The sequence below is a fragment of the Xylocopa sonorina genome, chromosome 13 (genome assembly GCF_050948175.1).
Source record: "Xylocopa sonorina isolate GNS202 chromosome 13, iyXylSono1_principal, whole genome shotgun sequence".
NCBI classification, from domain to species: Eukaryota; Metazoa; Arthropoda; class Insecta; order Hymenoptera; family Apidae; genus Xylocopa; species Xylocopa sonorina.
This window is the reverse complement of record NC_135205.1, coordinates 2,846,437-2,859,510: the sequence shown is the minus strand read 5'-3', so window position 1 is coordinate 2,859,510 and position 13,074 is coordinate 2,846,437. Positions and strand designations below refer to the sequence as shown.

Here is a 13,074-nt window from a genome sequence, read left to right as displayed (position 1 = left end):
TAATTATCAATAGATACTTCTTGGAAAGGAGTTTATCGTAGAAAAATCCATGGATGTCGCAATACATTAGATCTACACCATATATGTATATTACAAGTGAATATATCAATATCACGGTGACAAATAGTTTGGCCTCCTTTGAAACAATTCTCCAGCAGTTCTAACTTTGATGCGTCCAACAAAATTGAAATTCTACTTCTCGTGCCGTACACCGTAACAAATAATCATCATTTTAACTGAATCAACCGATTCTTCAGTATAACAATATCATCAATTGTTTTACACGGAAAATTTATCAACGACACGTTTATCACGTTAAAGATATAACTAAATTGTGGCAATACGACAATATTAAGAAGTTCCGTAAACAAATTAAGATGATTAATCCCTGGCCACAACTTCAAGCTTTACGGCCAAGGAGCCACTATATATAACGTTGCTTTAAATAGATATAATTTCGCGTTACTTGGCTAAATATATCGCCATCCGACATATTAACTGCACACAGCAAACAGTGTTATACACATATTGTTTGTCAACAAAATAATTGACACAATAAACAGGTTCACGCGCGCAAGTGGCTAACTTGATCGTAAGAGGGGATTGCAAAATCTGTTTTTGTATTGGTCTAGATCAGTCACGTCGTGGCGAACCTTATTTCGAACTTAACATACGAGCTTCCGATCAAACATTTTACAACATAATAAATTTAAATAAAACTGTTTACAAAAAACTGAACCCTCAATAATTGAACGACTGAACCTATACTTTTCATTGAACATTATTCTTGCATTCAATAAAATATGACAGAGCAAAACATGCGAGCGTATTTTTTATTTTTATTCGTTTTTTTGCTTGCAAAACAAATTGTATTACCTGGCCATCGTTCGTACAAACGCACCCATGTATTTGAATATGAGTCTCATCGCTTACCTTTGCAATCCTGGGTAGTTTCGTCGGAATTGTCTCCACAGTCGTTCATTCTATCGCAGGTCCACGGAATCGGTATACATTTACCATTTGCACATTGAAATTGCCTTAAAGAACAAGGCTTGCCTGAAGCAAAACAAATGAAAGGAAATGAAATACCACTGCATTGAAAAGCAAGACATACAAAACGGAAAAAGAAATGCAGGAAAAAAGAGAAAAGATTGAAAAATATTTACGTTTGCTCTTCATCAACGTATATGTATAATATTATGTCATTATTAAACTTTGTGCCTGCACGATATGTGTTACTACACGTTGCTTTTTTTCTTCATTCATTTACTTTTGTCATAACTTTGAACGGAATTAAAAATTATTTGAATTTTATAAGATCATTTTACAAACGAGTAACGATCTTGGTCTTACTGACGCAAACCCGTTGGATAGCCGTTGAATACTGATTAACGTTTTTGGTAATGATACAAGTAAGATCAAAATTATCGTTCGTATTTGTATCAGTAAATTCATTGAAATATTGTGCTAAACTTTATTTAAACGTTTGTAAGTATTTTCAATTCTACTATAAAATCACGGCAATCCGAATACTTGCTAAGAAATTTGCAATATTTAAGTTTAATTGCATTAAAATTGACATACAAATATTATTAAGCATTACTCGCAATAATTGTCCAATTAATGATTGATACTTGGCGTGTTTGGTTACAATATTAATTGCAATTTGCCACTGCAGCTTGACATAAAAAAATGAAACACGTAATAATGATGAGTTATAGTATCGACATTATTACTCTCGCTGGTATTGTTCATTATCATATTTTCCTATTATTACTCCAAATTATCAGAATTTGCATGCAGTTTTCAATAGCTAAACAAGGCCAACATATTAATAATAGCATTAATCGTTTCTTGCACTAGTTACGATAAATTTTATTGAACAATCTACCATTCCCAACATAAAATACAAAGTGCAACGTGTCAATCCAAACACAGCATATTGCGTTTGTATCTAATACGTAAGAAACTTATCGTACACGAGATATCATACAAGTGAATTACATATTAAACATAAAAGTTTCAAGAGAGCTAAGAAAATATAAAAATATAAATATGTATACATATTTTTTTATATGAATCATATCAACTTGTTTTCCATGTCGTGAAATTAGTTGCTAGAATGCGGATGTTCGCACCGATGAGTATTTTTGAAAGACATTAATAATAAAATGAGATTTATTTTTTTTTGCTTTTTTTAGTTTCAACAAACAAGATTCAAAACGACAGTAATGAACGAAAAATATTAAATGCGTACTCGAAATTTGGATGATACCTTTGCCGCAAATGTGATTACAATAATTCAGTTTTCATATTTCTCCGTTTAAATTATTAAAGAGACGAAAAAACAAACAATAATGTCCTTTTATATTATACATTTGAACGCGAATTTGCCTTTCCTTTACACACATTTTACAATATTGAAGACAATTGTCAACTGCATTATCAAGTGAACACGGATATTAACTTCCTTTCCATTTGTACTATCAACTGTGGGTCCTTTCTACAAAAATTCTCAGAAACTAACAGTAAGAAAACAAATTAAATCTTCTTGCTTTAACATTTTAGCAAAAAAGCGTTAGATTAATCGTCATTAAACTCGTATAAATTTATTATAGTATATAATTTTAACTTCAACATCAACAATTTTTTGTTTTATTTTTATGATAGTTTTTTTAAGGCATTCTTACTACAATAAAACCTCAAGATCTTTGTACCTAGACTGAAAATCTATAACTTATTCGTTACACTATTTTATTATAAGGATCATAAAGAGTTTTTCAAACAATGAAAGATTATAAGATTAATGTAAATGTATGATCAGATTATAATCGTAAATTAATAATTGTTAGATAAAATAAAACGCACGTAAAATGTTTGTTTAATGTATAATGCATGGTAATAATTCCCTTTCTCGTGTGCCTCAGTAAGAAAGGGAAAATGAGAAAGCATTTGATTTTTTTAATCTTATTAATTGATCGTGTTGCGTTTATCGCATCATTTTAAAAAGGCATTAAACTTTTACTCAAATAAATAAATATATATATACATATCGCTTTCATGTAAAGCAATTCTTAAAAATGATACAAATAATATAAAAAATTCGATTCTTTATGTCAACACATGCAGGCAGGACAAAAATAAATGCTAAACGAGAAGCACAAAGTGGTAAGATCTTCACGTGCTTCCATCTATCGCGGCCTTCCCCTATTTTCAGCTAACGCACTTTTACACCACCAGCATCCCTTTCGCAGAGATCCTAGATATTGAGCTTATACGTCGAATAATTTTTTTATACCATTAACTATCCTGTTTTCCCGCGTTCTACGTTGGTCAATTTGTAAAAAATTCTCATTGAAAATTTACGCAAAACATGTCGATTATATAAGCAATATCGGCGCATGGCACAACCCATACGTAATTTATCAATTAACAATACCGTAAGCTTGAGTACATTTTCAATGATAACGTCCCCATTAATCTTTTTTTTTCCTCCCTTACGTATCAATAAGAAAATGTAACTTACTGTCAGTGGAGAAAGCATCAGCCGCTGCGAGAAAGCCGATTACAGCCAGCAAATACAGCGGTGATAGTAGCAGCAGACGACGACAGCTTCGCCCCATAACAACCCTCTTTGCACACTCCTCTCCTTCGCTCTTTTCCACCACCACTCTTCGACACTACCACTGACACCGAGATTTTCAAAATTGCCTTCTGTTCGCTGTCTTTTATGTCACGAATTCTGATATTTCGGTTGACTTTGACAGCCGGCAAGCCGGGAGATCGATCAACAACAACAACAATCTTCACACACGCTGTACTGACTGGTTATCAAAGTCTGGTAAGACCACGCGGTCCAACAGTCTTTATTCTGCATCGGGCGAGTCACAGATCCTCAATCATATACGTGCAAACAGCCAACAATTCAGAGTGGTTACGTGCTCGAATACAGAATAAAAAGTGCACTCCACGAAGTGGTTGAGACTGGCAGGCCCGCCCCGTGTGCAAGCACCTCCGTGTCTCTTGCTATATATCTCTCGCTCCTCTTTTCTTCCGTCTTTTTCATTCGCGATACGAACCCGCTGTACTTTCTTCCTCTTGCGCAGCTGCTCTATTTCTCTTCCCTATACAGAAACGTTCTCTCTTTCTCTCTTTTTCTTCCCCTCTCCCGGGCGAGATGGTGTCGACCACTAATTCTGACGCACCGGTATCGCGCCACCTGCGCGCGCAAGTACTCCCTCTTGTTTGTCCCCTTCTTTCTTTCTCTCTCTCTGTCTCTTCTTCTTGTTAACGTTACGCTACGTATGTATGTATTCATAGCCTGTTTCTTTAACTATACGTGCTGACCCAACTTAACCTAACCTGCATTCTATCCGTTTAATAAACAGGTGAATGATATCTGTGCAACAATCATCGAGATATTTTTATCAATGATAAACTTGAATGTATCGTTCTATGTAAAAAAAATCATTTTTTCTTAATCGAATTCATGCGCTGAAACTCATAGTGAAACTCTAAGAATATTTGTAATTAGTATATTAATAATGTAAAGATGATTAATACAACTGCTCTTGAATTTTTTATGTTTATTTAATGTATCAAAAGTAATGTATAAAATTGCTCTAATTTTTGATATATACGATGGATACTTGGAATAAAATGATATATACAAAAATTGTAATCACAAACTTTGTTATAAAAATATTACTCCTGCGCTGATACGGTACTCCACATTAATACACTTGGCCCGTTAGTTGCTAAGAAATAATTTTTTTCTGGATGAACACTTAATGAAACTATAGGGTGCTTAGTGGGTTTAAATCCTGAAAGTTTTGCAACTACTTTTTGAGAAACTAAATCCCAAATCCATAGTTTTCCATCTGCAGATCCAGAAAGAATACGGGTGTCTTGAGTGTCAACACTTGACTCTAAGCATAAATTATTCGTCACGTGACCTGTGAATTCTCCGAGCAATTCCCCTGAATCTTTATCCATTAATCTAACTACACCATCAGCACAACTAACTACTATGCATTGACCATCTCTTGTGAAACTAACACACGTTACTGCATCTGTAATAATATATTTAATGATAATTTTTATATTTCATGAACATATGCTATGCTTACTCATTATATGATGCGAAGCAACTAAATCACATAACTTGTTCAAAAACGTCATGCGATACTAAAGTATATCCAGAAGAGGAAGGCTATTAACATTTGTAATCATAATTGCTTTCCTTAATAGTTTGTCTAAGTAACGGCTAATTTGCTAATAGTGTCTAATTTTGACACTTCATTTAAAACCATTTAACTTAAATTAATTATAAGCAAACAGTCCTAACTAATTAAGAGTGGAAAGATGAAAGACCCATCATGCACTATAATTATGTTTATAAAAATATATCTACCAACCTCCCATGTAATCTGCATACATTTCACCCACACGAATATCATATCTGCGTATTTTTCCATCGAATGATGCTGTTAGAATTTCATGATCTGATACTTTAACGCTAGAAATAGAATCTTTGGCCTCATTTAAGCATTGCACTGGATCTAATACCTTAGAACGCACATCCCACAACATAACTGAATTATCCCTAGATCCAGAAACTACCATAGTTGATTCTTCATTGAATCTATTGTTACAAAACAAATCATGTATTTATGAAAAAAAATATTATTCAGGATATATAAGTGCTTCTATGTATGGACAAGTATAAAAATTATTATTAACATACCTTACGGTATTAACAGCACCTGCATGACCTCTTAAGCGACGAACTGGAGATCCTGTTGCTACATCCCAAAGAATAACTGATTTATCTAAACCACAAGATACTACTTGACTACTGTCACAGGATGCGCTGCTGTCCATTACTTCATCTCCATGTCCTCCATACGTCTTTAAAGTAACACCTCTATAAGGATTCCATAACTTTAATTTTCTGTCAGATCCACAAGTTAAACAATAAGCACCATCAACTATAAAACATCATTAAATATAAATCAATGCTGTTTAGCAATAAGAAATCATCATTGTTGAATGAAAGGTATTTTCATAAAAAAATTGTTTACGTACCACTGAATCTCACAGCTCTGACAGCCCCTTGTTTACAATCTATTTCTCTCAGAAGTTTATATTCGATTTCCATTATAGATTCATTTAAAGTACATCATTTTCTGGGAATATATGGAAATTTTTAAAACTAACTAACATATTTTAGACTTTATTAGTAATATAATTTTTTAATACGTATTTCATAACATTTCCACATTTTACTATATACATATAAATTAATTAATCACAGAATATCCTTTATAGATTGACCAAAACAATGTTGTTAATTGATAATATATGTATTCATACCTAATAGATAAATATGATATATTCGTATGTTATTTGATGTTTATTCAAACATATAGTAAAACACACAATGTCAATGGATTTAACCAGACGATAAACTTGTCATTAGATCCTTTCTTGTTAAAATTATAATCTCGAGCAAAAGCTGATGACAATTTCAAAGCATAATCCTATTCTATGTGTACGTAATCCTATCAAATTATTATTATTATTTTAAATACAATGTAAGAATGACATATACATATCTTGATTCTTACACATTCTTAAGTAAATTACTGATTATTAAAGAAATGAACACAATTAAGAATCGTATAGATCCTCGTTACATTCATGAAAGAATCACGTGGTTTTGTTATGGTTTACTAGATGTCCCAAATGGACATAGAATAGTTTATTAATTTTGTAACCAATTAATTTAATTTGATGTAATCAACATATATTACACTAAATATAATTGAAGGTATTCAGAAAATCGATTGTTTCATTCACAAATATTAAAATACAAATCTCGCATAGCAAATATATTTACAATTTGTAGTACCAGTGAAATATCATTGACTGAAGAATATCCAATCAACGTATCGGAGTTTCTAGTTCAAATAAGAATAGTAGGTTCAAATTATTTTTTTATATCGGACTATGTATTACTATTGAATATCCACGTTCGCCAATAGAAAAAAATGTAATCAAGGTATCTGATATATAGTTATGAATGAAATGTAAACGAGGGGTATATTACTACACTGATATCTATTGAAAATAAAATTTGATTTATCGTAACATTGGATTATACGTTCACAAGTGACAGTATTTGTTGCTTACTGAGGTTGACAGCAATTGTTTGCTATTTGATATTGTTTTCCACTAGCTTTGAATAAATAACAGAGCCTGTTCGTTTCGTTATTAGATGTTAGAGGTTATCAATGACTAGTAAACCAAAGTGAAATTTGCTGTATTTTACACATGATAAATCTTTTTATAAACAATTCAAATGATTGATTAATGGAATAATATATAACAAAAATTATGTAGATAAAATGGTTGCAAATACATCAGTTGATATGACTGGATCTATATACCATGAAAGACAAGTATTTATCAAATTTTATATTTTTAATAAAAAATGTATGAAAAGATAGTAATTTATATGCATAAATTTATATGTATAATTGTTACTACCATAGGTAAAGGAGCTCTGCGCACTACACGCATTAAATAATTTATTTCAAGAAAGAGGATTTAGTAAACAAGAATTAGATCAAATTTGTTATAGCTTAAGTCCAGATGTATGGATTAATCCACATAAATCATTGTTAGGACTTGGTAATTATGATATTAATGTTATTATGGCAGCGTTGCAACGAAGAGGACGTGAAGCAGTTTGGTTTGATAAACGCAGGTTTTTATCAATTAGTACAAGTGATATAAGCAGTAATACATTAATATATTGTGAATGATATACTATTGTATGCGAAATACATTAATTCATATCTCCTATTTACAATATATTAACACAAAAGGCTAGGTAAATATTGCATATGAAACATTTTCAGAGATCCCAAATGTCTATGTTTAGATAACATTGAGGGTTTTATATTAAATGTACCAACAGAATATAAATTAGGATTCGTATTACTGCCCTTAAAAAGGAGGCACTGGATTGCACTGAAGAAAATTCATGGCGCATTTTATAATCTCGATTCAAAACTTGATTCTCCACAACTTATTGGAAAGGTCAGTTAATTTGTTATTTATTGAATTGTACGAAACAAATCTCAATGATTGTATTAAATTTTTACTAACAATGTGTTACCAGGAAAATGATTTACTTGTGTATCTAAAGGACCAGATAGATAGTAAGGAAAAGGAATTATTTCTGGTTGTGTCAAGAGAAATAGATAGTAATCAAGGATGGTTGATAAATACATATTCAAATAATGAGGGAATAAATTCGGATCATGATACCATCACTTATATTGAAGATGGCTACACAGAAATGAATTTCAAAAAAGAAGAGTCAACAGAAATGAATGAAAATGAAAAATCGTTAGATAACAAAAATTCTAGGTAATTAAAAGTTTTTCTAATTTATTTAAGCTAAGTGTATTCAATGCTTCAGGCCAAAATAAATTATAAAATTAAAGTGACAATAGTTCATCGATAGAAAAGTTCCAAGTTTAGGGAATTGAAAAAACAAAGTAAAAAATTAAAATTCATAAATGTTGCATAAAAACAAACTTCCCCGTGCAAAAGAATAGAATATAATTATTTTTATTCTATTTATGTCAATATATTGTATACACAATTGTTCGATTGAATATTTATGATCTTGAATTTTTATTGTGTACTCATAAAAGTAGAAGATTGTAGCATGTTAAAATAGTAAATAGCAGCTCAATTTTGAATGCATAATACACTATTAATGTCTGTATAAATTTTTAATACAATCGTTATGTTGATATTATAAATTAGAATTTTAAACAAATTTTAAATCTGTTAATTTAACATAATAATATATATTGTTATTTTTATTTTATAAATGTTTTATCTATAATAACTTGCATTTTAAAACCAATATTTCATGATATTAATTTTGATATTTGCAATGTACATATTCTAAACTGTTTATAGTTATTAAAATTATTTGATCAGTATTACTTAAAATATATTGCCTTCTAAGTTAAGACATTGTCTCACAAAGTGTTTCCTTGGATTAGTATTTAGCGATGAAAATAAAATTATTACTCTATTAAATAAACACACATACATATACAATAGAAAATAGAAAGGTATGTATAAAATACTCTATTGCACCATTAAAAAAAGATACATAAACTAATATCTTTTTGTGAAAAATTTTATTAAAAGCCTTCTTAATATTTGTCACTAGTCATACTAGGTTATTCAATTAACTAATGTGAACAACTATAAAAGACAATCTTTTGTACTTTCAACAAATTGCAATATAAATATGATAGAATGTAATCGGTACAATCAATGTAAGTTTTTATATTTACTGTACATTTCAGCATTATACTTAATAAACTTAATTATAAGATTATTATTTTATAAAGAGAAATATGTTTTGTTTGTTAAATCTATATGTTCAAGTTTTGTGAAATAGTTATATCTAATAAATTTGTTGTTTAAATAATAAACGTTAATTTATTATTATGTAAGATCTTTATACATACATATCCTTTCATATTACTTAAAGTTGAACGTACCTATGTATCATTAAGTAATTATGTAAACTGTAATTATCAAATTTCTATGTTTATAGAATTTATTTTTTATGTTTTTAATCAAAAAGTTAATTTTACACTTCTTTAAATAATAACAATATGTTTCAAATATATATATATTAACAATAAAAATTATGTACAAAATTTCTAGCCTATACAATTTTGTATAATTACCATTTTATGGCTAAAGCTGTATCTATTTTCTTTATTTCATGGTACTCTGTATGGAAATAGGCTAAAGCTTTATCTGTATACTCTCCTCCTAACCAATTTTTGTACAATGTCTGCACTACTGGATTTTCTTCAGGATTACTTTGTGGAAGTTCACGATATAAAGAGTCCAACTTCATTGCTAGTTCACGGGGTTGAATATTATTTAATGGTCTAATTTGTGCTCCTCCATTAAGACAACCTAGTAATCAAATTAAATTTTACAATTAAAATATATTATTTCTGTTATAGCAATTGAAGGATCAATTAAGTAAAGATGAGAGTTAATCTTTCTACTTATTTTGTAATTCTTAGTACTGCTATTAACTCAAAGGTACAATGCGTGAAGTAATATTTTGTAGTCTTTAATTTAATTTCTTTAACTAACTGTTTTGGATATTTAAGAGTATAATACATAGGACATTTTACCTTTGCTTGAATAGTAAGAAACAGATAGATCATTAAACATTATTTCAAAGTATCTTAAATTGATAGAATGAAAATTGATAAATTTTGTATTAAAAAGTAAAACTGTCTGCACTTAATATTTGACAATAACAGCCATAGATCACATTAAACTTTGTTCTTAATTTTTTCCAAAGTAGTAGTAACTGAACCTCTGACCCAATCCCTGATCCAACCCCTCAATTGTTAGAAACTTACCACAGGGGCAGGCCATAACTTCCACATAATCATATGGACATTTTCCTCGTTTCAATTTTTGCACAAGATTTTGTATATTTCTAAACCCATTAACAATTGCGAATGTTAAAAGTGCCTGACCATCTTTTTGGAAAACTGCCTCTTGAAAGTCAGGATTTCTTAAGCTTTTAAATTCAACCGCTATATCTGTTTCATCAAATAAATGTTTTGCAGCATAACGAAGAATAAATTCTGCATAACCACCAGATCCCGAGCCACTATGTCCATATAATTTGCTTTTCAAATTTTCAATTTGTGATATAAAAGATTTTTTAACTTCCATTTCATTTATTTCATTTATTACCACATTATACTCATTGAATATTTGTTCTAGTTCAACTATAAAAGATACGTATAATTTATGTAAACATAACATAGCTATGTAATAAGCCTGAAATTTTAAATACATACTTGGAGTTATAACACAATCTACATCTTTGGATTTTTTGTCACTGTTATAAAAGTCTTCTCTAGATGCTTCCAATTTTTTATCATAACAAGGCATAAGTGTTACATGATAGATTTGCTCGGGTGAGAGACCCATAGTTTCAGCTAAGTGATATTTAACTAATGATCCCATAATTTGTTGAGGGGACTTTGTAACACTTATATATGGAAGTATAAAATTGCCATGTGTTTTTTCAGCATAGCAAACCCAACCTATAATAAAAAATAAATACTAGTCAAGGTTCATAAATAATATTTGATTTTCGTATGAATTCATAAGCATACAGGAAATTATTTAAAAAAAGATTAATTTAAAAATTAATTTAAAAAAAACATCATATTCATTAATTATATTTCCTTTAGATCTTTCTTCCCTCTTATATGCCTATAACATAAAAAATTGAAGCACTATTAAATTATACTGCACCAATTACCTGGACAAGAAGAAGATAACATAGGTAACTGATTCTTTATGCCCCCTTTAGCTATTTTGTAACGTTCAACAAATTCTTTAGCTGATTCCAAAAGAGCAAAATCATCAGCTACAGTCATATCTAAAACTATATCTGCACCCAATTGGTAAAAATATCCAGCAAGTTTATTTAGTGCCTGTTCTGGATTAAGACTATAACGTTCCGCTATAGATAATACTGCTTGTACGGAAATACTCACTATTATGAACAACGAACATGTACCATCTTCATTCTATAGAAAATGTATATATATATAAAATATACATGTTTTTCCATATGCAACTTTTTTTCTACATGTAATATAAAAACATGTTATCCTAATTGTTACCTGAGACTGAGACACCTTCTCTTTGAACACTCGCATTAGTTCTTCCTGGCTTTGTTGTGTAACTAACACACTCTCTGCAGATGTAATGCAACCACTACAAGCTAAACAATCGGCAAGTGTGATTTCAACTTTTTGTAATTTTTCAAATTGCCCAGCCTAATGAATGTATAACAATTAAGCCGTAAAATAACTTGTAACAAAACTTATACAAATACATGTAATTAACAATTCACCTCATTTAATGCTACAGGTGTTCCATCTTCTTCAATTTTTATTTTCGAACCAATTTTATTTTTTGATGCCTTAATCTCTATAGGCTTAATACATTCCTGTAATGAAATATAGGGACGCATGATGAATTGTAAAATTTTATAATAAAAAATTATCTGTATACAAAAGAAAAATGATAAGAATTACCTGAGAAGGTGTAATAAAATCGTCTAAATTTGTAATTTGTAATGCTCCACTAAATCTCGATGTCATTTTATCCAAAATAACTATTCAAACAAAATAAATCATTATTTTTATTAGTATTTAAATTCTCTATATGTTTTACTACAATATAAAATAGTCGTTTTTATTTAAATAGAGTAAATTAAAAAAAAGTAAATTGAATTTCTAAGAGTCATGATTAAATTAAATTATAAATTTATAGCATATTCTGTGCAATATTAATCAGTGATTTCAAAGATTCAATATGTTACTTACAGTATCAATAGTACCGTAATAGAATTACTTGTATAATAACTATGTTGTAACAATGTTAAGTATTCTTTATTCAACTTTTTAAGATATTACAACGATGATTAAACAAATATTGCATTTCCTCAGGTTAGGTTAGATTAGTTCTGACATTCGGTTTTTCTTGATTTATAAATAAAACAAGTTACGATCAAAGGTTTTATGGGATCCCAACTCTTACTCTAGTGACATACTTAATTCCTGAATAAATTATGTGATTTTTATCAAATGTCGTAGAACAATAAAGATTGAAATTGAACTTGAACCTTGAATTCTAACATAAAATTCTCGTCTGGTATTAATAAAAAAGACTAATGAAAAATGATATTACTAGAAAGCATAACTTTCTATTGAACAGCTGCTAATCTGAGCTGGGTTATTGTTACATATCGTACCCAAGTTCACTAGAATTAAGAGGACGTATATATATACGTATTCACCATAAATTTATTTGAGAACCACTTTCAAATCGGTTACACATAACGTTCAAATTCGTGCAGGATGTCTTAAACGGACGCTAACAAGAGTTAGTACAAATCTAACAATGAAATTGAGA

General features: G+C 29.6%; 4 protein-coding genes across 7 annotated transcripts in view; 1 reads left to right on the top strand and 3 right to left on the bottom strand.

Moving 5' to 3' along the window:
• Positions 1–4,073, bottom strand: part of LOC143430209 (low-density lipoprotein receptor-related protein 8) — a 35,859-nt gene extending 31,786 nt beyond the window's left edge. For 2 of the 4 annotated variants that reach the window (XM_076906257.1, XM_076906256.1), the window contains exons 1-2: positions 3,527–4,066; positions 934–1,056 (exon numbers count right to left, since the gene is read on the bottom strand). In XM_076906257.1, coding sequence (XP_076762372.1) covers positions 934–1,056; positions 3,527–3,623 — 220 coding nt within the window. In that variant the 5' untranslated portion in view covers positions 3,624–4,066. Of the gene's footprint in view, positions 1–933; positions 1,057–3,526 lie in introns of all 4 variants that reach the window. The other 2 variants (XM_076906258.1, XM_076906259.1) reach the window with 2 other exon arrangements.
• Positions 4,074–4,568: 495 nt separating this feature from the next.
• LOC143430102 (WD repeat domain-containing protein 83) lies at positions 4,569–6,267 on the bottom strand. The gene is made up of 4 exons (XM_076906088.1): positions 6,088–6,267; positions 5,747–5,990; positions 5,418–5,644; positions 4,569–5,072 (listed from the first exon to the last, which is right to left on the bottom strand). Exons 1-4 carry the CDS (start codon positions 6,158–6,160, stop codon positions 4,705–4,707), a joined length of 912 nt encoding a protein of 303 aa, XP_076762203.1. The 5' UTR covers positions 6,161–6,267; the 3' UTR covers positions 4,569–4,704.
• A 778-nt stretch (positions 6,268–7,045) lies between these two features.
• On the top strand, positions 7,046–8,959 carry Josd (Josephin domain containing). Its single transcript, XM_076906226.1, has 4 exons — positions 7,046–7,463; positions 7,557–7,771; positions 7,926–8,106; positions 8,189–8,959. Exons 1-4 carry the CDS (start codon positions 7,410–7,412, stop codon positions 8,441–8,443), a joined length of 705 nt encoding a protein of 234 aa, XP_076762341.1. The 5' UTR covers positions 7,046–7,409; the 3' UTR covers positions 8,444–8,959.
• A 615-nt stretch (positions 8,960–9,574) lies between these two features.
• Positions 9,575–12,526, bottom strand: LOC143430191 (putative cytosolic Fe-S cluster assembly factor AGAP009023). Its single transcript, XM_076906225.1, has 8 exons — positions 12,486–12,526; positions 12,195–12,274; positions 12,011–12,106; positions 11,778–11,933; positions 11,411–11,681; positions 10,941–11,189; positions 10,491–10,868; positions 9,575–10,029 (listed from the first exon to the last, which is right to left on the bottom strand). The coding sequence occupies exons 2-8, from the start codon at positions 12,258–12,260 to the stop codon at positions 9,788–9,790; spliced, it is 1,458 nt and encodes a 485-aa protein (XP_076762340.1). The 5' UTR covers positions 12,261–12,274; positions 12,486–12,526; the 3' UTR covers positions 9,575–9,787.
• Positions 12,527–13,074: the final 548 nt, after the last annotated feature.

Excerpts from the sequence above, each read along its gene's own strand:
- LOC143430102 (XM_076906088.1), bottom strand. The coding sequence starts at position 6,160 with ATGGAAATCGAATATAAACTTCTGAGAGAAATAGATTGTAAACAAGGG. Across the intron at positions 5,991-6,087 it reads CAGAGCTGTGAGATTCAGTG|TTGATGGTGCTTATTGTTTA; the intron begins GTACGTAAACAA and ends GATGTTTTATAG. Across the intron at positions 5,073-5,417 it reads GTATGCAGATTACATGGGAG|ATGCAGTAACGTGTGTTAGT; the intron begins GTTGGTAGATAT and ends ATATTATTACAG.
- Josd (XM_076906226.1), top strand. The coding sequence starts at position 7,410 with ATGGTTGCAAATACATCAGTTGATATGACTGGATCTATATACCATGAA. Across the intron at positions 7,464-7,556 it reads CTATATACCATGAAAGACAA|GTAAAGGAGCTCTGCGCACT; the intron begins GTATTTATCAAA and ends TTACTACCATAG. Across the intron at positions 8,107-8,188 it reads CTCCACAACTTATTGGAAAG|GAAAATGATTTACTTGTGTA; the intron begins GTCAGTTAATTT and ends ATGTGTTACCAG.
- LOC143430191 (XM_076906225.1), bottom strand. The coding sequence starts at position 12,260 with ATGACATCGAGATTTAGTGGAGCATTACAAATTACAAATTTAGACGAT. Across the intron at positions 11,934-12,010 it reads CACCTGTAGCATTAAATGAG|GCTGGGCAATTTGAAAAATT; the intron begins GTGAATTGTTAA and ends TACATTCATTAG. Across the intron at positions 10,030-10,490 it reads AGTTATGGCCTGCCCCTGTG|GTTGTCTTAATGGAGGAGCA; the intron begins GTAAGTTTCTAA and ends TTTGATTACTAG.